This window comes from Pelecanus crispus, chromosome 2 (assembly GCF_030463565.1).
Source record: "Pelecanus crispus isolate bPelCri1 chromosome 2, bPelCri1.pri, whole genome shotgun sequence".
NCBI classification, from domain to species: domain Eukaryota; kingdom Metazoa; phylum Chordata; class Aves; order Pelecaniformes; family Pelecanidae; genus Pelecanus; species Pelecanus crispus.
The window spans coordinates 96,224,168-96,247,282 of NC_134644.1; the positions used below are offsets into that span (position 1 = coordinate 96,224,168).

Sequence of the window (23,115 nt, forward strand, 5' to 3'; positions counted from 1 at the left end):
CCAGGATATCGATCACTCTCTCCCAGTTTGATGGGATTATCATAAATTCTATTAATATATTATAACATTGTACTTAAGTAATAATTAAATAATAAGAACAATCTCATCTAGTATGAGGCATTGCCTATGTTTGTATTGTTATTGTACATTCTCAGAACTAAATGATGCTGGCATAAATTAAGAAATGGTTTAAATTTCTCTTAAGGATGGTCTGCTTTCATTCCCAAGATGCATGCTAATCCATCTCAGCATGGATTTTGTGCTGAATTTGAAGTCTTGGTTTTGTCGAGGAACTTCAGAGGGGGAATCTTTAGTAAAAGTCTACGGATCTTGTTAATGCAAATGGCAAGTGAAGAACTCCTCTAAATCACACAGACAATTAGATCTGTTTCAGTTACATTTCACTGATTTTGCCAAAAGGACCTGCAACATACTTCGAATATTTCTGTTAGTAAACCACAAATAATTTAAAACACATGAGGTCACTGAATAAGAAAACACAAGAATATTTGACAGCAAAAGATAATGAATGCTAAGTGTGGTGGCAAACACTAAGTAAAAGATGCAAAGTTTTCAGAGTGTGAGGAGTTATCTCTGAATTCCCATTTGGTGAAACACAACTGCAATGAATATTTATGGCCACCTTATTTAGCAGCATGAACAAAAGGAACTGTTATAAATAAACAACACTATGACAGTTTCACTGCTGTTAGCTTGACGTTCTTGTCTGAAGTCAATCAAACTGAAAGACAAAGCAATCAGGGAAAAGACTAAGTCAAACATCAAAATTACACAGTTTCTATTTTTGTGTTAACTACCGTCATCACTGATTTGTCCAAGACTTACTAGTGTGAGGAAGCTGTTGGTGAAATTTGACAGGTGTCAGCATGGCATTTGCATGCTTCTAGATTGAAATGCAGGCTTTAAATGTAAATTTACATGACTTGTTTTAAGGTTTCCTTAGCATATCAGTAAAACTTTGAAGTGATATAAAGGGGGGTAAAATTTTCAACGCAGAGCAATGTACATTTAAGAGGATGCAATTAAGTAGTCCGTAAGACAGGGAGGGGGGAACAGAGAGGCAAGCTCTGTCTTTATAACTTCTTGCAATGTCCTACTGGCTGCTCTGGCTGCAATATCTCACCTCTACCCTTTCATGTACAAACAAAACCACCTCTCCAGTGCAGCTGTGCTGATAATAGCAGGTGACTCACTTTCAACCTAGTTGTCCTCAGACCTAGTTTGACAGCCACTTTATTCTTCAGAGCGAGCAAAGCAAAACTTTAAGTGTGTCACTAACTTACACAAAAACCTCCAGCGTGTATTTAGTAACCCATCTGTTCTGCAAATCTGAACTCAGGTCAGAGATGTACTGAACCCTTTGACTCAATCCAAGTAATATACACATTTGTCAAGTATTTGCAAGATGGGTATATGAATACAAGACAGGATGCACATTATCTAGGTAAGCTCAGAGGCTTGTTGCCCCCAGCTTCCCGCAGCTGGCACTTTGGAGGGCAGTGCATGCTCTTAGTGCATGGGCACAGCCCTCTTGGTCTCTCTCGTTCACTTAGACCAGGGCTGCATCTTCCCCCTAGGAACGCACCGGGAAGGCTGGGGGAGATACATACCCAGGAGTTTTTCTTCAGCATCTCTACTGACTGTCATCTTCTGAAACGTGATGTCTGTAGCAGACTGTTTAATATAGGTTGGTGCTTGTCAGGGAGGGGATACGTAACTGGAAAATTATATTGTACCAGCAGGTTGGCCCGCTTAATTCTGGTTTAGTTCACCGTACAGTTTGAGAGGAACCTTCTTCACCAGAATTTACCTACCGCGCGGAAGAGACAAACCTTTCACACTGACTCTATGCAAATGCTTCCCCATGTAATTTCAGTTAAGCCTGCAGATGCCGGAGCATGCATCGCATCTGCCCATGCAATGCTAAAAAGTAAATCCTCAATACATCAGCCAAGCTCCACACCCAGGCATTCAGCTGGAAGACAGTTATCCTCTAAAAACCTCATCAACAAGAAGTGTGTTCATAATTGACCACCTCGTTGGAGTCATGTAAATAACCACGCTGGCCGTAATGCTAGTGTAAAATGAAGACACTGTGGCTCCATGTCTATGCTTGAAAACCTTGGGGAAAAAAAAAAAAGAGTAAAATGTGGTGAAGAAAACCCAGAGATTTAAATCCCATATGCCAGTTAGTTGTACAGTATTTTCTCTGCATAGTCAGCCTATCAAGAATAGATTTCTTTCTATTGCAAGTTCCTGTGGAATGGAAAGTACATACACATCACAGCACTGGCCATGACAGCAACCACTGCTTGGCAGCTGTGACTCTGAAGAAGTCTTTCTAAATGAGTTTTCTAAAAGCATATATATATATATATATATATATCTCACAGCCATATCACGCGGTTTTGTTATAGTAGAAGGGCTTTGTCCCAACCCTGCTATTTCTGCAAGAAGCTCTGTTTTAGGATCTTATGTACTGGACAAGGAGAATGAAGTGAGTCTTTTTTTTATATAATACACTGTCACAGCACCAACTAAACAGACCACACCTATTATCTTTCTTTGGAATCGGGACTGAAGTTTGGGCTGGAATGAAGGAGACACGCTGCCTTTGGGAGAGAAAACATGGCAAGTTCAAGAGGTCTTTGACTGCTGAGTTTTTGATTGTTGAACTTTTCAGACCAATTGCTAATGACACAGAAATACGTTCCCATATAAATCATCAGCTCTGCTCTTTGTGGAGATCCTTCAGTGTTTAGGTATTCAGAGACAGCTTTCTTCCTTTTATCATAAGCTTTCTTCATTCAATGCCTGTATTCAGTCAAGTAGCTTCTTCAGACTCAGAGAAGGGGCTCCAAAAGGACGTATTCTAAAAAAGCCAGAAAGTAGCTTCCTAATACAACTTCACACCTCCCCAGATCCTAGTTTCAAATTAATCATCTGTTCTGGGGACACAGATGGAAAACAATATTCCTGATTAAATGGGTCTAATGAGAACTGGAGGACCTGTGCTGACTGCTAATTTTATAAGACCTCCTAAGGAGTTTTTTGACTGGATAAAGGGGGTATATTGATGTTTACTGTCTGGAAAAAAAAAAAAAATCCCCCCACTTTTTTGATATTGAGGAACTTTGACAAAGCAGATGACTGGCCAATCTATTCTGATTTTGGCCTCCTTGAGTTTAGGATCTGGGAATGACACTTGGCTTTATTTCTCAGTCACAGAAGTCAGGCAATGGCCTGATTTGAGTCTCACACCGCAGCTCCAAATCTTAACATCCTTCTCTGCTGCCAGGAGGAGGACAGAGCAAGGAGGAAGCACACAGCACTTTCCAGAATACAAACAAAAAGGACATTGTAGGATCTTTTTCACTGAAGCTCCCTCAACAGAAAGGCACCTGGAGCAGCTCTGCAATCAGCTCCTGCAGTAGATCATACCTAAACTGCTGTCCTTCAGCGTTCCTTGTTGCTTCTTTCTGGTACTGTGCTGTGCTGATCTCCTCTGGTCCCTTGTTTTATCCCCTTCCATGATCAGTTTTTTTAATCCTGTGTTTTAGCTGCCCAGTTATATCTTCCCCAGCCTACACTTCTCTCTCTCTCAGGTCTTGCTCCCTTCCTTCCTCTCACACACCTTTCCTTTCCCAATTTTCTCATTCACTTTTTTTAGGCTTGTCTGTTGCAGAGAGAACCCGTCCAGCACACAGCTAGACAAAACCCATGAACTAATTTTCCCTAAAATAGATCAACCCTCTTTCTAAATCTATTAACTACATTCGTAGCCATCTCCCTTCCTCCCTGGTCAGAAGCATAATGCTTCTGTGCTTCCTGCTGTCCTCTTTTTCCTGCATCTCCCCCAGCACAAGCTGCTCCTGCTATAAGCCACCATCTCTTCAATAGGAGCAGTCTTATTTTTGGTGCGGCAGGAACTTCATCCTGCCCTAGTTCATGCAGTGTACTTTTCCTTCTTTCTTCCTTGCACGATTTGTTGCCGCAGCTTATCACATGCGCTTTGCTCCCCTTCTGCTACGGCTTCAAAGCACTCCGCATTTTTTGATTTGCCTCTCCTACTGCTCCAAGACTCTGAGTGATACAGAGAACCTCCTACAGCCAGAAAGTCACTGTGATTTTTAGCGATGATGTTTGCTATAACTATTTAAAGAACACTTAAGAAGACACGTAATAAGTAGGTTTGAGGGAAGTGGTAGCAATCCACCCACTACGTTCCTTTTAGCTAACCCTTTAATTAAATATTAAAGATACGGTTCTCAGGAAGATTTAAAATAACCCACTGAGAGAAAAAAGAGGCAGGTTAAAAAACAGCAGAGAAAGAAATAATCCCCCCCAAAGACTTACCACACCTTCACACTGCCTTTAACATAAATTTACTGTGCTGATGAGGGAAGAGCTTTCCCGAAGGGAAATAACAAACCTTATGCTTTCCAGTGCTAGATCCCTCTGCATGTTCTCAGGGAGTCCCACTAGGGATTGCAAATTGTTTGATGCCTAACTAAACACACTAGTTTCCTCTTTCATAAAGGATAGCAAGAAAATGTTTATAAAATTGAGTAAATAAATTACTTGAAATGTTATGCCTCACTCAAAAGACACATTCCGCTGCTGGATGCACAGAACTGATACACAGTTTGAGGGAAACAGTATATATACATTGATTATAGCATCGTCTCCAAGTATAAAGCAGGGTGAGATAAATCACAGCAAGATCTGTGCAGATTTGCGGTATGAAGCATTTCCATTTATAACTGAGATAAGGCATACTAGGTGGGTACCACAAATGGTCAAAGGAGAAAGAGAAGAGGCAGATGGTGGAGATGAGATGTGTAAGAAACCAGCCATGTCCACAAAACTGAGTGGCTCTGACCTACGTAACCACTTTTGTGAAGGCTTTGATTATTTTTCTCCCTATCTAGATGACAAACAGCTACACTGGCAAAGCACCTATAGATAAACTGAGCAGGGATTTTGCACAAATATCTGCTGTGCTGCTTTGCTTGCGTTCAAACTCCTTTGTCCTTCATTACTCTTTTGTTCTTCTCTACTGCGTGTAGTTTTAAATCAAACTCCAAACCCCAAAACTCTCTGTACATTGTCCACTGTTGCTGTAATTCAAACAGAAACTGGTCAACCATTTTGATTTGGTCTTGTGTTAGCCATAGAATGGAAAGTGTTTTCAAATGCATACTTTTTCCCCACCGCCAAATCAGTCTTACAGTCGATACTGTCCTGCTTTCAATTAAAATATAGCCACAACAGATATATCTATAAAGTGCCTAGAATTTCATAGTAGAAAACCTATTACTTTGAATACAAAAGTTGGCCAAAATGATTGAATTTCTGAGGCAACAGAAACGATACTGGCGATTTTATTCGGCATGTGTCCAATACGATTTTCCATTCAGAATCCACATTTTTTAACGCTTTTCTTATACCATTCTAAACATTACCTTCAGCTTTTATGGAGTTCCTTAGAAAGTTTTTTTTTCAATTTGTTTACCAGAAAACTTAAATCTTAATGATTAAATAATAGGACATTTATATACATCAGTGGGTTTTCTCAGATACTGGGCTCTAAGTACATACAATGTCTATTGAGTGAAAATAAAAATAAAATTCCAGTCATGCAAATCATCTTACAAACCATGTTCCATTTGCCTTGAAAATTTTTACTCTGTTACTGGCATATCATTTTAAAATTAAGCAGATAGTTTTTTAAGGTTGCTTTGTCCATTTCCATTCGTTTGTTTTGCCATTTTGAAGAACTGACAGGCCACATGCTACTGCAGAAGGTACCAGCAGGGTAATCATGGTTCTGCTACCACCAACCACTCCAAGCCCTGGCGTGGATGTGTTTAAAAAAGCCACCTAACCTGCAGCTAACTGCACTGGTTTATTTCTGAACAGCACATCACAATATCAGCATAGATAGCACATTGTAACCGGTTGGGTGATTCCACTTAATTTTTCAACACTAAGACCTTTCAGGATTTTAATTCTGGTTTCATTTATGAATTAAAGGTCATATATAGAGCACAAATGAGGTCTAAATTTAGTCACAGCAGACCACAGTTCCACATAAAGACAAATCTTCAAGTTATGTTGACCTGCTAGGAGACGAAGATAAACAGCAACAGCAAACATGTACCTGCAATGCACTGCTTCCCTATTAAATATTAACTGTTTCATTTACATTTAAATGAACTGAGCAGTAATGGATAGACTTTCCAGTACTGCTGTTTGGTGCTGCTGTCATGGAAAGAAGCTGAAGACAATGTGGGCTGTATGGGGGCAAATGACGCAATCTCGGCATCCGCTCAAGTGACTTCAGTGATGACCATTCTCCAATCTTGAAATATAATCCTACACAGCATTTTTTTTTTTCTCTCCCTCTGTAAACACATCTGTTCATAAATAACTTAGATGTCTCCTTGACATTCATGGTATGTAACTGAAGCTGAAGTAGAAAAGGATGGGTGTTGTACAGCACTGAGGAGATGTCACAGTACTTTTGTTCAGCATTTTTGTCAAGTGCAGGTTGCTAACATCAGCCATCAGAGACGGGCGGGGTCACCCACCCATATTTTTCATGGGTCTTCACCAAACTCTTAAATGTTGCTTCAGCTTCCTTTCGACTGAATGACTTTTTTGATTTGCCAGCTTTTCTGCAGATACGGCCCTGCACCAAACAAAAAAGAAAACCTTCATTAAACATGTGAACACTCAGCTGGAAACCACAGCTTAACTTTTCAACACGCCAGGCCAAGAGGCATTCACTTACGGGTACCAGAAAGCAGAGTTCCGAAACTGGGGCAAACAAATACTTTATTAGAGATGATTAAAAATTGTATTCGGCGGGGGGGAGGGGATGGGACCCAACCTAAAAACATCTGCTGGGCTATTTCTTCCCAGCAAGCCCCTGTGCTGGCACGCTGCCCTGCATGCAGCAACCAGCGGCCGCCGCTGTGGCCATGCCGCACGGCTCGCCTTCCTCTTTGCCGCGCGGGGACCCCTGCAAGCAAACGAAGGGACCTCTACCATAACACATTTGGCATGCAGACCCTCACGCCCGCCCCATACGGGCCGGGGCACAGCCCTAAGCAGGCAGGGACCGTGAGGAGCACACGAGCACGGCACAGAAACGGCGCCTCGGCATGGCGGGGCGGTCGCTTCCCACCGGCTCCTGGGAACCGGCAGGTTTTGTGAGCGTTCCCCGTGACCCTCTTCAGTCGCAGGAGAGGAAGGGGCTCCCCAGCCCTCCCAGGTCCCCCAGCGCCAGGGGCTGTGGGTAGAGAAGGAGGCAGGCTGCCGCAAGTGATGCCAAGGTACCAGCTTGGGGCTGGGGAGACAGAAAGAGATTTCAAACCAGTTTTGATGCCACGCTTGTAATATATACCGAGGTGCGAGTATCACGGAGCGATGACCCTGGATAACCATCATAAAAGTGGAGCGTTTCTGCATGCTACATCTCAGGGCTACCCGTTCCTCACCCCCTACACCCCACTGCCAACGCAGAGCATCACTAAAAATTACATCCATCCCACGAAACACATTCCATTCTTCTAATCTGACCTGTGACAAATGAATAGCTCTGGCATTTCTTAAAGGCAGGAGCACCTTAAAACCAACTTGCTTCCAACCTACATAAAAAAATTCTAATTTGTTTATTACCCCTTCGTGACAAGTTTGATAATAAATTAGAAAATACACGTTTAAACATGCTGCATCTTTATTACTTTGCAATTAAATATTACCTCTAAATGCATGGCAGTATATAATTTCAAATCCTTGTTTGGCAACAGAGACATTTACTGAGTTATTAATAGCTTACCTTATTTTTCATATTGGTCCATGTCAATTACCAACTAACAGAGACGCAAGAAAGAAATATAGCTGCGGATTGATTCCACTCTACAGCAATAATACCCTTTAAAGTATTTACACCTACTGGATTTGTTACAAAATAGTTTATTAAAGTAACAAGTCTAATAATTTTAATAACTGTTTGATAGACTGCACTGAAAGACTTTTTTTAAGAATAAATGGTACTTGACGAGCAGATACCATATTACAGTGTTACAATTATTAAGAACCAAGTTAGTATATTCTCATTTTTTCCATTCTTTTGCTCAAAATGATGCATCAGGCTGCATCTTTTGCCTCTTGTATCTTAGTGTCAATTTGGAATTTAAACCAAAAATTGTCATTTGTAATCGCATGCAACAAATAATACTGAGAAAATAATCAGGTATATGGAGGGGAAAAAAAAGGGAAAAAAGGGGGGGGGGGGGGGGGGGGGGAAGAAAACAAACTCTGTCCTCAGAGTATCAAAGTTATTTTTACAGACTAAAATGAGTAAGATTAGTCTGCAGTGTGGACAAATAATTTTGTTCTAGAAAGCTGTCACAATATTGCACAGATACACTTTTGTGTTTAGCAGCACTCCTATTATAACAAAACTGTGGACACATGAGAGAAAAAAGCTGTTCCCTATTCCTGTTTTAATAAGTCATTTTTCTGTGTGGTTTGACTTCTTTTTCAGAGCCTACCTTAACTAAAGATTAGGAACAGCCTCTAATTCCCACCTCGATTTATTCACAGACAATTTATACCCATTTGGCTTTCACAAAAATAGCTATTTTACCTTTTGATGCTTTTCCTTGCCTTTCTCCCTAGCTGTCATTTACAGACTAGCAATGTATTTCCTCTTTAAATACCCCTTGATTGACTAAACAGCAAGACACCTTCCTCATCCCCATCCTAATTTGGCAATTAGTAAAATTAGTATTTCCCAAATAGGGATGACCTGAATGGTACTTGATTTAACCCCACTAATAAATTTTCTTAGAAAATGTTCCTTTTTAGTTGTGACAAAAGGAACACTTAAATAAAATTGGGTAACATATTTTTTTAAATCTCATTGACTAATTATCTTACATATCCTGCAGGATTATTTTTGTTGTTACAATACATGTTTTGTATTTTCTTCCTAACCTGAGTTTCTGTTGGAAGCATACTTAGAGAAACATAGGAAAAGATAAAGCAAAGTGCAACAGAAGATGAAATCGGCACAGGAAATGCTGTCCTCAAAATCTCACCAATTAAATACTTTTGAAAGTAAATTTAAACTTACTCCACTACTTAGTTTCTGGATTAGGTCCATTTGCCATCTCTTGTCTTACACATATTATTTTTTATCATTTACAGCTTTGATACCTTTCTGTATTGTGTGCATAGCACCTAGCACAGTATGATCCATGTCTTCCCCAGCTTTACCAAAGTATTAACAAACATCTGTACCTAGAAATAGGATCTTTGCATTGAGAACAGCTACTGCTCATGTTCAGTGTCAGCTACTTACTGCTTTCAAACAAGGAAAGTAAGAATTCTTTGGTGTTGCAATAATGCAGTGAATATCATCACATAATCTAAAATGTTACTGGAGCCACAGCAGATGAAATGAGCATTGTTCCATGAGTTTATTCTCATACTTCTTTGTTATTAATGTAACGGATCATTAAATCCACTTCTAAACTGCGTTCTGGTACCATATGCAGGTTGTATGTAAACTGCATCAGTAAAGACCAGCTAATTCTACCCCACTGTAGTCCATGTATTTCTATGTTTAAACAGAAACTATGGATGGCATGGTTAGCACTGTCTCTTATTAACCAATATCCTGCCAGGTGTTTATAATTTGGATAAAATTTAACCTTGTGGACTGAAAGTTTCCCTTCTTGGTGCCTCAAGTAAACCTGAGGTAAAAAGAAAGAAGGGTGGAATTTCAGTCAACACAGTTCAGATGCTTTTGAGTCTATACTCGGGTGGTATCTGCTGTCTTAACGATTTTTAGCTTTTTGCCATTCCCACAAAAACTCTTCCCAGGTTTAACTAAAAAATGGCATTTTGGACGCAATTATAAATGAAGAGTGTCAAACATTTTAACAGGCACTGTCACCAGCTCATATTCAGAGTACTACTAAAACATACAGTGACTTTAACTCTGGTCAGGAGACTATGAGCTGCTGCATTCTGTAAAGACGATAAGTATGGTAAATACAGCATGTAAATACAGCGCTGGCCATAGCTCAGTTGTGCACAACTGAATTTTGACCAACCTCTAACCCATTACTGCCATGGTAGGGAATACAGATCATTTGCATGGCCAATGTTTTGACATGTCTAGCACCAAATCAAGAAAAGATATCAAACCGATATCTGAACAAGATCAAAAGATTCCACAAAAGATTAAAAACAGAGAAAACCCAAGAAAGCCTTTCATAAAGATATTAATGTCAACTTTAGCTCTGAGAAGCCACACCAGCTTATTTAAATACTTGCAATACTTTCAGACAGTCACAGAGTGCTTTTCATAAAGGGATAACTGAAAAACTAATTAATATAAAGAGTTGGAGAGAACATTTCAGATTTTGCCATCTGCTGTGACTTCATGTACTTATCAAAATATAGTTTTAACAAGCTAGAAACGTATGAAAGGTGAAAGTAATGCCACAGCATCCAACTGGTTTACACAGCCACGCCGAAATGCAGGGGGATATGTGCTGCACTCAGCCTCCTCACTCACTTGTGCTCCTACTGCGCCTAGTTTGTGTGGCACGGTGAGCAATTGCATGCCACTCATCTACTCTTTGCCCGAACTAATGAGTTTGAACAAACAGCTGATAAGGATCCAGTCTATAACCCTGATAACTGCTAGGAGAAAGACTTCCTGGAGCACGGTCTGCTGCAGGTAGCCTTCTCAGGACTGTGGACATACCTAGGGACCGCTCCCTCCCGCCATATTCAACAAAAGACGCAAGGTAAATCTCACATGTGATTTGGCACCCATATTTACAGACCACTGTGGGCAAATCTGGGAGCTTTTCTACTTCCCAGTGATGCCACAGTAGTCTCCATGTTCTTCCACAATCATCAACGCATCAGCATGTCCTCCCCTTGAGAACGCCGTGTGACACTGAAGCGCATCCTCAAAAATATTCAACTCAACATCTAGTAAGTCTTTAAAGTCCATCAGTATCACTATCAGCAATGTGCCATATCTTTTTTTCCCCAAAACCACCATATCACGAAGTGCTCCGAAGACAGAGTTAAGTCCTGTACAGAGAGTCCTGCAGCTCTTCAGCCCTGTAATCCCACTACAACCACGTATCTGCCCACGTGTGGCCTGTGTGTCACGAGAAACAGTCCTGACATTTCTGCTGGTATTTCCAGAATCACGATGGCCTGAAGGGGATTTCTTTGGCAGCGATGAAGGGATTTGCCTCTCTCATCAAACCAGCTATAGTAGCTCCCAGACCAAAACCCAACAGTTTTGGCATAGCACACAGCATCAGGTGTGCTTCCATGTCGTATCAGTTTTGGCACCACCTGGAAGGACAGGACAACGTAACGGTGGCCAGCCTCTCATACGATCATACAATCACAAAAGTGCTGGCTGGAAGACATCTATGCAGGTCTCTAAGTCCAACTTAGATACTCAGAGCTGAACTGCCAACATAGGTCAGCTGTGGCACTGCATAGACACGTCCTGAATCCTTCAAGGTTGTGGTCAGTCCTCTCCTGATGCAACTCCCTGTGTTACTAAGTCCCAAATTTTCAGAGATTTATTGTACGCAGTCACCAGCCCTTATGGGACTGAGGTTATTCTGGAAATAGCGCAAGCCCCTGTGCCACAGGTCTCTGAGATGCCACAGCAAACCCTTCAGGCACATCCAGACTTTTTTGCCTGGACTGGGTAACAAAAAGTTGGTATTCATTGCAAATGGTACACAGCTAATAGACTCAGAAGCAGGCAAGCCTTCACATTGTTAGCACCAGTCTTAACACAAACTCCTCAGCCCTGCATTCCTCCTGGATATGCAAATAACTCGAGGTTGGTCTTCCAAGGGCAAATCATACCTGCCTTCCACACATGGGGCTAAATGTGGCCCATCATTTAAGCCAGCATAAGGGTGCATAGGTACAATTTCATTTTCTCCCTTCATCTCTTAAGAGATCTCTATAGCAGGCTCTAATGATCCACTTCTAGGTATACATCAAGAGACGGAAAACAAGCAAAGGTTTAGAGAGGTACACAAAAGACTGTAGGAAGTCACTGTGCCACACAGTGCCTCACTGGAGGTGATCCCTCCAAGGACAGGAAGGAGACCCACAAGGATATGCTCATTTTCCAAGTCTGTTGTCCCAGGCTTCTCCATGGATGATACAAAAACTGTGGATTTTCTAAGAGCTGGAGCACACTATAAGTCTCCAGTATGTAACACGTTCCACTAATGTGCCAGTGACTAATGGCTTTGTGCCTCAACTGTTCAAGGCTGCATACTATGCAAACATACTCAAATCTTTTCTGATAAGTAACAGAGGAATACCGTGCTTACACCTGAACCGGTCCTATTCTAGAATATTTAAACAAGTGTTCAGAGACAAATATTTCCACTGGCTTTAGAGAAGCATTCAAAAGTAGAGCAATGCTGAAGTGAGCTACTGTCATGCTCTCAGTGCAACGACTGCAATGTGTCACAACATCAGTGCTGGAGTGCAATATACACAGTCTCTCCTCCCAATTACATGGTTTATAATTTTTTTCCTTCATGGACTGATGAGACACAGTTAATCATGTCTCAAAAACTGCACACAATTTATATTGCACTATATATAATTATTAGCTGTAGCTAAAACAAAGCAGTATAGAAAATTATGCAGACAAATACTGTTGATATTGCAGCATAAGTGCATTAAAAATGGGATGTTTTCCTGCAAATGTGTAATTTCCGAAGCAGTATTTCCATGCTTTTTTGGTCTCCTTAAGGATAATCCATACAAAGAAGTGAAAACGCAACAAGTTCTGGCTTTAAAGCATCCTATAAATTGCTCCTTCTGGGAGCGTGACTGTTCTTTGTCCAGCAAAAAGAAATCTGAGTTCCAGCTGAGTAATTATTAACGCTCGCTCGTCTGCGCACAGCCTGGTGCAAGTAGCTCTTAATCGATACAAACACTTACAGCCCCAATCCCTGTTTGACAGCTACAGAGCACTGCGCTGCTCTTCCTCGCCCTTCCCTAAGGAAAGAAACTCCCTTCCTGCATTTTACGGGTGGGACAAACTCTGTGTTGGCAAAAGAACAAGAAAATTTTGACAGCCGACTACGTTCTTGGAAGGTGCCTCTAGCACCTCCAGGGCCAAAGGTGCCCTCCTACAACACGGCGGGCTTCCGTCAAAAAAGATGGTCCCTGTCCCCTGCTGTCAAATGGGCACCTGCTAGTCTAGATGCCGAAGGGTCATCTTCTCTGTCAGTCTTCTGCCGAGCTCCCTAGACTACCTCTCTGTGGAATCAGGTACCAGCAGAGTTACTGAGGGCAAGACCAGGTGAAAAGGCTGGGAACATGACAGCCCTTCTTTGCATTGGCCCACAGGTCCTCCACATCAGGGACCTGAAGTTACCCAAGTTAAACACGGGTATAAACCCAACCACAGCAAAGCAAACCACCCTTTATGACAGGTTGTGAAGATGCAGGAGCTACAGCCCAGACAACAATGTCCATCTCCACATTTCCCATAGTTTCAGCATGCTAAAAAAAACCAAACCAGGAGTAAAAAGCAGACTACCTCTGGGAACATTTAATCAAGTTAAGACCAAATTTGGTTACGATTAGAGTCACAAGCTGATGCACTTTCCCCCCTGCTATTTGCACAAACATGTCAATCACTTCACTACGTTATGTTTCATACTGACGCACATGGACATCTACTCATAGAGCCCCCACTTAAGAGTGCTTTAACTATGTATCCTCAAATGACCTTTGGAAAAAGGATTATCTGTTTCACAGGTGGGAAAGAGGAATACAGTGAAGCTATGTGACTTGCCCATGACTGCATCGGAAGTCAGTGGCAAAACCTGGAAGCTAAACTTGGATCACCTCTCCTCAGCCTAAATGCTCTAACTGCGAAATATCCTCTCCCCCAGTAATTATAGAACACATCAATACTAGGTGTCTTTAATAGAAATAATCTTGTCAAATTTATAGAAAATTTGACATTTATAGACATTCACAGAAAATGTGAAAAATTAGTAACATCAATTTCCTTTGCTTTGTGATGCTTCAGGGTTTTTTTGTGGGCACATATTAGGGAAATAAGCCCTACATTTCTTACTGCAGCTAGGGGTTTGTTATCATTTGTAACACAAACCTAGAAACAGGAGAAATCTCTAGTCATTCCACAGCTCATAAAGCCTGGCTATGAGAAGTATCTGAGCCCCAGGCCACTTCATAACGCAGGCTTACTCTTCCTTCCTCGGGTTTATTTTCACTCGCCTTTGAATGCAGATTTGGGATTGTGACTGACTTGTAACTCTGTCAAGGAGTCACTGCAGAAGTTCCAGGGGCTTTGGAGAGCCTGCGCAGAAGACGGTTAAATCAATGAGGATCATCGATTTTAACAACACGCACAAAATCATGAAGCAGATAAAAAGACATTGGCCAAGGACAGACTCAGCACGTGCGCAAGGCAGGCACGTATCTGCCACACACAGCTGAGGACAGGCACACCTGAAGTGTCACTCATCAGTTCGACTTTTAACTGGAATGGGGCAAATCAGACTGATACCTTGGTCCTGTTGCAGAAGAGGAATCACCTGAATGTCATAAGTGTGGTGCTTGCTTACCTGTTTTGCACAGACCAATAGCGACTGCGAATTCATTTTCATCAAAGCACACCTACGCTTCTTCCTGGCTTATGCTCTTTCAATTCCCAGCACGGTGCTGGTTTCACTGCCAGCCAGCTTAGGTAACAGCACCATGTCCCTCCCGTGCAGCTTGTCCTGCAACTTCCAGGATCTACTCAACTACCGCTGTTTCCAGCCAGAGTTAAAACACCAACACTGTGGACTGCTCAGCACTCTCTGGAAACAACTGTGGACTATGACTCAGGTCAGCCCCAAGCTTTTTTCAAAAATACGATAATATTCAACAGAAACCTGGTGTTCTATTTGCAAGCAAGACAACTACATCCTGCACACATTAAATTTAAGACATATTTTGAGCCATTCAGACAGCAACATCACCACAGTCCTGAAGTTCTCCTTATTTAACAGCGGAGTAATTGCACCTGGCAATCCTTCCACCCTCCCATCTCCCTTCACGCCTAATGTCAGGGTTACCTTTTTTGACAGTTGCAGGAGAAGATAATTTGTAAACTGGAAACTGCATGTGAAGGACTGAATATGTCAAGGAAAAGAAGAGATGTTCACTGACTCTCACCAGCCCAAAAGAGCTTGGATGGGAAAAAGAAACGCAGCTAATATTACGTTACTTAACCAACGTCCCACTTTGTGAGAGCAGATGCCCACTCAGGGGACTTGCCTCGGATCACACCTGGCAATAAGACTCCCATGATACGAGGACCAGAATTACGGTGGAGTTACAAATCTTTGATCTGGAAGTCTTCGGTCACGCATGGAAATCCCTGGGCACTGTGTAGATGCTAGGAAGTCTGCATATTTTCAAGGCTAGCCTGTATAAGGAAGAGAATGTCTCCCTCGCAATAGAAAGTGGGTTTTTTTAAGTTACTCCTCCAGGAGGACACAATGTCACCCCTTGGGACTAGGCTTTCTGCATTTGAAAAAATACAATTCTTCAACAAAGTATCTGACAAAACACCCATATGCTACACAGTTCCCCCTATCTGAACACCTTCACTGAAGAAAATGAGGACTTCTTTTAAATTCTTATTTAGGAGATCAGCCAAGTATTGCCAGGAAGAATTAGTTCTACCTGCTATAAAAGCATGTTTTAAAACAAGTAGTTTCAATTTAGTGATTTAACTTATTGGATGACTATTTTAACACCAGGGATGACCGTTGAAAGTATTTTAAAATTTTCCTTTTTATGCTTTGAAGGGGTAAAATGGAGATTATGTTCTCCCTGCTTTTTAAAAGAATTAAAACAGCCTCCTACTTCAATGAGTTGGAATCCCTGTGTCTTCATTCCTCTCAGTAGAATATATTTGCATAATAATAGTGGATAGTCAGAACAGCAATATATCAGAGTACACATGAACAATGTTTTTTCCAGCCCATTCATCAGTCCCAGCATCTCAACATAGAAAATATATATGCTCCCACTTAAACTTAAGCTTGAAAATCCTAGGTTTCTCAATTGCAAAAAAAAGGGAAATCTTTGAAGGGAAATACATCTGATTTTCCTCTGCAGCTAAACAATATTCTGTGTTACCTCTTTGGCCCAGCATTTATACCTTTTCATGGGCAACAAGCCCATAATACATTCTTTGTCTCCTCTGTAATCTTTGTACATGAGTCGATGTGTTTTTCAACCATGGACCTAAAGCAACATTTCTTCCCTTGATGATAACTGGCATCATTTGCTCAGGCAAATGCCAAAAGCCAAAAGCCAAAAGCAAGCTGGTTTTATTTTTTAATGCCCTAATACGATACAATGGCTCCAAGTAATTCAGAGACCACTGTGTTCTCTATACACTTCTGCAGCCTTTGAGATTAGCTGATTTATTCATGGCTACAGTCCTCACACCCAGCATCTGGAGTATGAAAACCCATGGATTTGCAATTAATTTCTGCTATACATATTTGAAAGACCTGGAGTCTGCTGACCTCCTGGACACCACGCAAGTCCCATCTGCTACCCGCTCACTCATACTTTTGTTTGAAAGGATGAAGAGGGGGCAATTTAGACTATGATTAACTGCTACCTTCTGTATCTGTTTTTCATAAAATAAGCCCATTTCTCCTGTTTCAATCTGGTAGAAGTCAGCTGGGATACTTGTATTTTTAAAACGGAAAGATATATCAGTCCAATGGTCATAGAAGGCACATACCTCTTGAAGCAAACTAACGGGATTCCACTGAGGTATTTCTAATAGCACAATACAATAGATGAAAGTACTATATACCAACAATGTTTATTTGAATTCAGGAAATTTTCCTATAAAAAATGAGATCTTAATTACAAATTACATTTTGGTTTTTATTTAAATCATTACACAGAAGCCCACCACAGCAGAAGTACTCATAACTAGGGGTTCCCCGTTCCTATTTTAGTATGTCCTGACAAAATTTTTATGCTCCTTCTATTCACTGGAAGAATAATGGAGTATTTTCCTCAACACAAAGAACTTTTTCCACAATGTAATCTGCAGAGTCGCCAGTTACCTGAGAGCTGCCTTTGGCTGGCAGTCCTGTCCCAGCCTCCACAGAGAGAACAAGGAACTCATAAAAAGGAGGACAAGGCTGCTACTGGTCAACACTACTGCAAGCTTAAGCCCAAAGTCTTCAAGGCATCAGGTGTGTTAATTGTTCTCAAAAAAAAAAAAAAATCCCCAAAACCCCCTGATGCATTATTTGGACATTGGCATACATAGCTTTGTCCTCTTTTAAACTTCCACCAAACCAATGTGAAATCATTCCTCTCCAGTAAGAAACAATATGTCTATTAGAGGACACAAAATCCTCTCCCACTTTTGGACAAAGTCTGCCTCTTTTCGTCTGGGACCGTATCATCCGCCGCGTTGTCAGATGAGAGATGACTCCTCCCTAAAACACGGGTGCTGGCCTCAGACGTGTGCGTTACTCAAGGCGAGCCATGATGAACCTCCTGCTGTTTCATCACTCTCCTACGACTGGCACTGTTCCCCCTTCCTTCCTTCAGTTATTAATAGTATTGTGACAATGGCACTGACATCATGAAGCCGAGAGCAACAGACTGATTTTTAAATCTCTCTCAAATTATCAATAAACCCTTTCAAAGGGTGCTGCTAAGAAGGAATAACGCTCACTGGGCCGCTTCCACAGCCTGGATAGACAGACAAACATGGAAGGCTCTGCCTAGACAGGCATGTCAAACAGTTTCCTCCAGGACAACAAACAACTGATATTTAAATTATTTTGTTAGTATCACCCCACCTCCTCGGCTGACACCCCAGCTCCGCGGCAGCTCGCAGCTACCATTTTGCCAGTTTGGCAGGGCCAAGCGTTCGCCCATGACGATGGGAGCCAGCGAGCAGCTGACTCCGCAGGACGCAAGTACAAAGTCATCCCCTCAAAACCAAGGCTACAGATGAGTTGACGACAACACCAAGTTTTTAAAAATAGGATTGTGGATCCCAGACAGATAAATAGTCTTAGGTCTTTGATGTACTGAGAATTCCCCTCAAGATACTGACTAGAGCTGTGTGAATAATTGATTTTCTCAGCTGAATAGCTGAAGCAACCAACCAAACAAACCCCACCTTGTTTGTTAATTAACATTTTTTTTCTTGAAAACTGGGGGCGGGGGGGAAGCATAGGTTGGGACTGTTGAATTGTTTCATTCAAACAGAAATTCTCTCTCTTCCATTTGAAACATTTTTTTCTCAGACAAAAAGTTATCTAAAAGTGCAATACTAGATTTGTGATAGGAAGTAAGGGTATGCATCCCATAAGGCATAAGGTAGGACATCTCTCAAGCAAGGCCACCCGAGGCGTATGGTTCCTGCTTGGTGAAATCTGGAGAAACAGCCACCGTGCTTTCAAATCCAGCCCCTGGGAGACATGCTCAGGTTTGGGAACCTGGACCCAGGTTTCTCCACGTACAAGGGCAGTGCTGAAAAGTAATGGAAAAGTGCTACCTCTTAATTTCTGTGTTGCACGCTTATGTCTCCTTACGGACGTAGCCCCTGAGGGAAATGTTTCACCTGTGAGATGTCAGAATGACTTCTCTCAATTTTTCTTTTATGCTGCTAAAAGGTCTGTGAAATCCATTTAAAAAAATCTGAATTTGTCAAGAATCTTGACTGCCCAAAAATGTATTTTCAGTCTTAGTTTCATCTGCTGTTTGATCACTTTGTCAAAAAAAAGAAGGTTATATATGTTCATAGGTTCACAGACCAAGAAGCGCTGCACTTCTCTCCAAAGAACCGGCAGAGAACAGCAGCGTTACAGTTAGATCGGCAAAACGGGACTGATGAGAAAGGCTGAATGAAATCAGCCACCTCGGTTTTAATCACGCAAATCGCCAAAAGGAGGAACGTACGCTGGCGGGAAGTTCGGTCCTGCCCACTCCCGTGCCGGCGAGGCGCGCTTTCGGATGCGTCACAGGCTCAAGCATTCGCAATTTCACGTTAAATGACGGCGCTGCGCACTGGGGACATTTCTCTGGAAGGCCCCATTCACCCACGGGCACCGGCAGCGCCCCATCTCCCGCTCGGCCTCAGGGCTGCCGCCATTTGCTCATGCGGGGTCGTTTTGAGGCGCTGGAGAAGGGACCTCGCCCTTCCAGCCTTTCCGATTAATAGCAAGTGTGCTGAATGCTTCACGCTAATGCAGGGCGCAGGCTGCTGACGGAAATTACACAATTAACCTGGTGTAAGCCATCGCTGTTTGTTCAGGACGGCTCCTTGCAGGCACTGAGACTACCCACAGCACGGCAAGAGTTACCCAAAACCAGCCCCGCAGCTCTGGGAAATGCAGCGCCTCGGCTCTCAACGTTTCGGTGGCTCCATTTGCTTTTTTTTTTTTTTTTTTTTTTTTTTTTTAAGACCAGAGAGTCAAAAGTAGATTACCTGTAAAATGAAAAATGAAACGGGGGTAGGGGAGCGCCTGTCGTTATTTTGAGCCCTATTATGCAATGGAGCCGAGGTTACATAACGAGGGGAGTGCGATTACAGAAACGTGGCTCCCGTGACGCGGCGCCCGGCTGCGATGACAGGCTGGCAACCCATCCCGGGCTGCACCTCTGTAACCCAGAAATTAAATCTGTTGTCTCCATCGCCTATGAACATTTCCACTTGGAAGGCATGTTCCGAGACTTTGAAACGTGCATGTTGCACCTATTTAACTACTAAGTTACTGGCGGCAATTTACTTCCGCCTTTTATTTTGTCCCACGTGCATTCTCCTTTTTTATAATTAACTTTGTAAACTTCTGGAAGAATGTCATTGAAACTCTTGAACTTTAAATGTGTCTATTAATGATGCACACATAAACATCCTCTGTTATCAGAAATCACTACCACTTTCTGGAAATCTCTTAAGTGGTTTAGGGAAGAAAATTATTGGGTTCTATAGCTTAATGTTTATTACTAATAAAACAATTCAGTACTTTTCTTCACTGAGCCATTTTATGATCCCAGTAAACCTTAATTTAACCAGTTTTCATTCAACATTCAATACTGCAGAAAGATGCTGAACTGTTAAAAAAATGGAGAGAATTTAGCATTGTCCTTCTAAACCCTTGTTTAAAATAATGAGAAATACGATCACTATTAAAAGAGATGGGTTAACAAATAGTGAGATGCGCTAAGAGTAGCAGCTACACAACTTCAACATACCCCAGGCTCAATGTAAATGAAAGCTCTTTTTTTTCCGGTAGGTGTTTTTTATACGCCAAGGTGACCTAGGAAACTTGACCTCTTCAAATGAAGTGCAGAGAAAAATACTATCTGGTTAAAAAACAGGAGCAGTACGCCCAAATCAAAGAGGGAAAAAGGAGGAAAAGCAACTTACAAAAGAGTCTGTTATATACCCAAAATTGATCTTCTGTCTTAAGAGAAACCAAGCCTTTACTTCTGCTCATGCAAGCAGTTCCATGGAGGCAAACAGGATTAACCTCATTTTTAAGCAAATGAAAAGTATGTTGTTATTTACTCCTTCCCCCTCTCCTTGCCAAGATACGAATTTAAGAAGTTACTTAGCATCATTTACTGACAGACGTGGAGCTGTGCATGCCCCTGAGTTCAAGGGCATTCACGAAGTGAACAGGAAAATCACCCTGCCACAGCCGTGCGCATATCACCCACTACAATGACCACAAAGAAGGGCTGGCTACGAGTTTCACCAGCGATATTTGCCCATTTATTAAAAACGTCTTATGAAATACTTCTCTTCTGAGCGTATTCTGCAGGAGAGAAAGAAAAAGAAAAAGCATAAAACGCCTTGATCGGCTCAGACGAGATCCTCTGCCAGGGGAACCAGGCACCTCCTCCGGAGAGGGTTGCTGGCAGGAACCATCTAGCTGCCGTAACTGCAGCACATACCCGAAATTACTTGTTCCCTTCAGGCAGGGAAATTTTACACTGGTGCAACTTTGCCGGCAGCTCAGGCAGCAATTCCAGGTGTGACCCCACGCCAGACCTCTGCCCTGTGCGCTGATCGCAAACCCAGGAGCAGGGGGCTCGCCTTCTCTCCCCCGAGGGATGCTATGCAGGACAGCACCAGACAAAGACCTGGGGGCAGCAGCTCCGGCGTCGCGCCCTACGCCAGCGGCAGCACTTCACGCCGGAGACCAGCAAGCATGGCCGACTACTTGGCGAAGGGCAGGAGGTGGAGGACTCGAATCCCAAACCCCGCTGGAGCATGAAGAGCCCCTTCTGCTTTGGGGCGAGGGAGGTGCCCCTCGGGGGCAACGGGCATGACATCCTGGTGCCGCACGCAGCAGAGCCAAGCACGGGGACAAAAGACACGCGGGAGGACGCGCTGGACGCGTCCGCCCCTTGCTCCTCCAAGCTGCCCTGTGCATCCGCTGCACCTGCCTGAGAAGGCACCCCAGAGCAAAACACGTGTGCCCCTGTCTCCTTCCCACCAGTGACGCCAGGTCCTGGGGGGGAGACCCGTCACCCACAGGCCTGGCCAAGGTCAGCCGCAGGCGGGGCTTGACCCGCTGCCCTTTGGGGTTCCCACCCAAACACGCGCGCAGACACGCGCCCCGCCGCCACACGCGGGCAGAGCGAGAGCCCACGGACCCCCTACCTGCCCCTTGACCAAGCTGGCCGCAAACTGCCTCATGACGGCCTCCACGGTGTAGGCGCTGGACCAGCCGCGGGGGGTGAGCAGCTCCATGCAGATGGCTCCGCCGTCGAGGACGTAGCCGTTCTCCAGGCGGGGGCTGAGCACCCTCATGAAGGGCGGCGAGAAGGGGAAGTTGTCGGGGAAGGTGAGGTTGAGCAGGATGTACTCCGTGTTGGTCTCCTTCATGTCCTGCCACAGCACCGAGTCCTTGTCCACCTGGTGCAGCTTCACGTTCCAGTCGAAGAGGCTCTCGTCCACCAGCTCCACCGAGATGAAGCGGTCGCTGAGCCGGGCGATGTCCTGCAGCTCCTTCATCAGCCGCCGGGTCCGCACTTGCGTGCAGTGCTGCTGCCGGCCCGCGGGCGCCAGCGGCCCCGACCCCGACGGCAGCGGCACCAGCGGCGCCGGCCCCGACCCGCAGCCGGAGCCGGGGCCGGGGCCGGGGCCGGGCCGCTGCGCCGCCTCCTTACCGGCGCCGGGCTCCCTGGCCGCCTCCCGGGGCTTCTCCCTGCCGCCGCCCGAGCGCGGCTGCGGGGGCTGCTGCTTGGCGAGCTCCGGCGCCTTCTTGTTCTTGTGGCCCCCGGGGCTGCTCTCGCTGCTGCTGCTGCTGCAGCCGCCGCCGCCGCCCCCGGGGGGGCCCTGCGGCTGCGGCTTGTTGCTGCTGTTCTTCTGGTTGCCCCTGCCCCTGAGCGAGGAGCCCTGCTGGCTGCTGCTGCGGTGGTGGTGGTGGTGCTTGGGGTCCTCCGTGTCCCGGTTGTGCAGCCGGATCAGCCCGATTTTCCGCAGCAGAGTGGCCATGTTGCGCGCGGCTCTGGCTCTCCCTCTTGCCTTGATGGGTTGGTGGGGTTTTAGCAGCAGTATGATGAATTTAGAGCCCGGCTGGGCGGATTTGCTGCCGGCGGGCAGGGGGGGACGGCGCTGGGCGGGCGGCGGGGCCCCTCTCCCGGCGGTCCGGGCGCACGGGGCGCGGGCGGCGGGGGGAGAAAGGCGGCGGCGCTGCCGCGGGGAGGGTGCGCGGCCCCGGCCGCCGCTCAAACGCCTCCCCTCGCTAGGGCTGCGGCGGGCAGCATTGCAGCAGCGGGGCTGCTGCCGGGGACATCACGGCCCCGCTGCCGTGGCCATGATCCCGTGAAAAGGGAAAAGGAAAAAAAAAAAAAAAAAAAAAAAAAAGCCCGGGGGGGGTGGGGGGGGGAGGAGGGAAAAAAAACCAAACCACCCGTAAGGGAGAGCCCCCCTCCCCCCCGCGCTCAGCGGGCGAGATGGCCTGC

The 23,115-nt window shown here is 44.2% G+C and overlaps 1 protein-coding gene across 1 annotated transcript; it reads right to left on the bottom strand.

Moving 5' to 3' along the window:
• Nucleotides 1-6,583: 6,583 nt before the first annotated feature.
• Nucleotides 6,584-22,645, bottom strand: UBE2QL1 (ubiquitin conjugating enzyme E2 QL1). The gene is made up of 2 exons (XM_075706419.1): nucleotides 21,809-22,645; nucleotides 6,584-6,715 (listed from the first exon to the last, which is right to left on the bottom strand). The coding sequence occupies exons 1-2, from the start codon at nucleotides 22,643-22,645 to the stop codon at nucleotides 6,584-6,586; spliced, it is 969 nt and encodes a 322-aa protein (XP_075562534.1).
• Between the last annotated feature and the right edge of the window lie 470 nt (nucleotides 22,646-23,115).

Bases quoted from the DNA above. Each gene is read 5' to 3' on its own strand.
- UBE2QL1 (XM_075706419.1), bottom strand. From the start codon at position 22,645: ATGGCCACTCTGCTGCGGAAAATCGGGCTGATCCGGCTGCACAACCGG. The intron at 6,716-21,808 runs GTAGGGGGTCCG...TGTTTGGTGCAG, and splicing joins CCAGCTTGGTCAAGGGGCAG to GGCCGTATCTGCAGAAAAGC.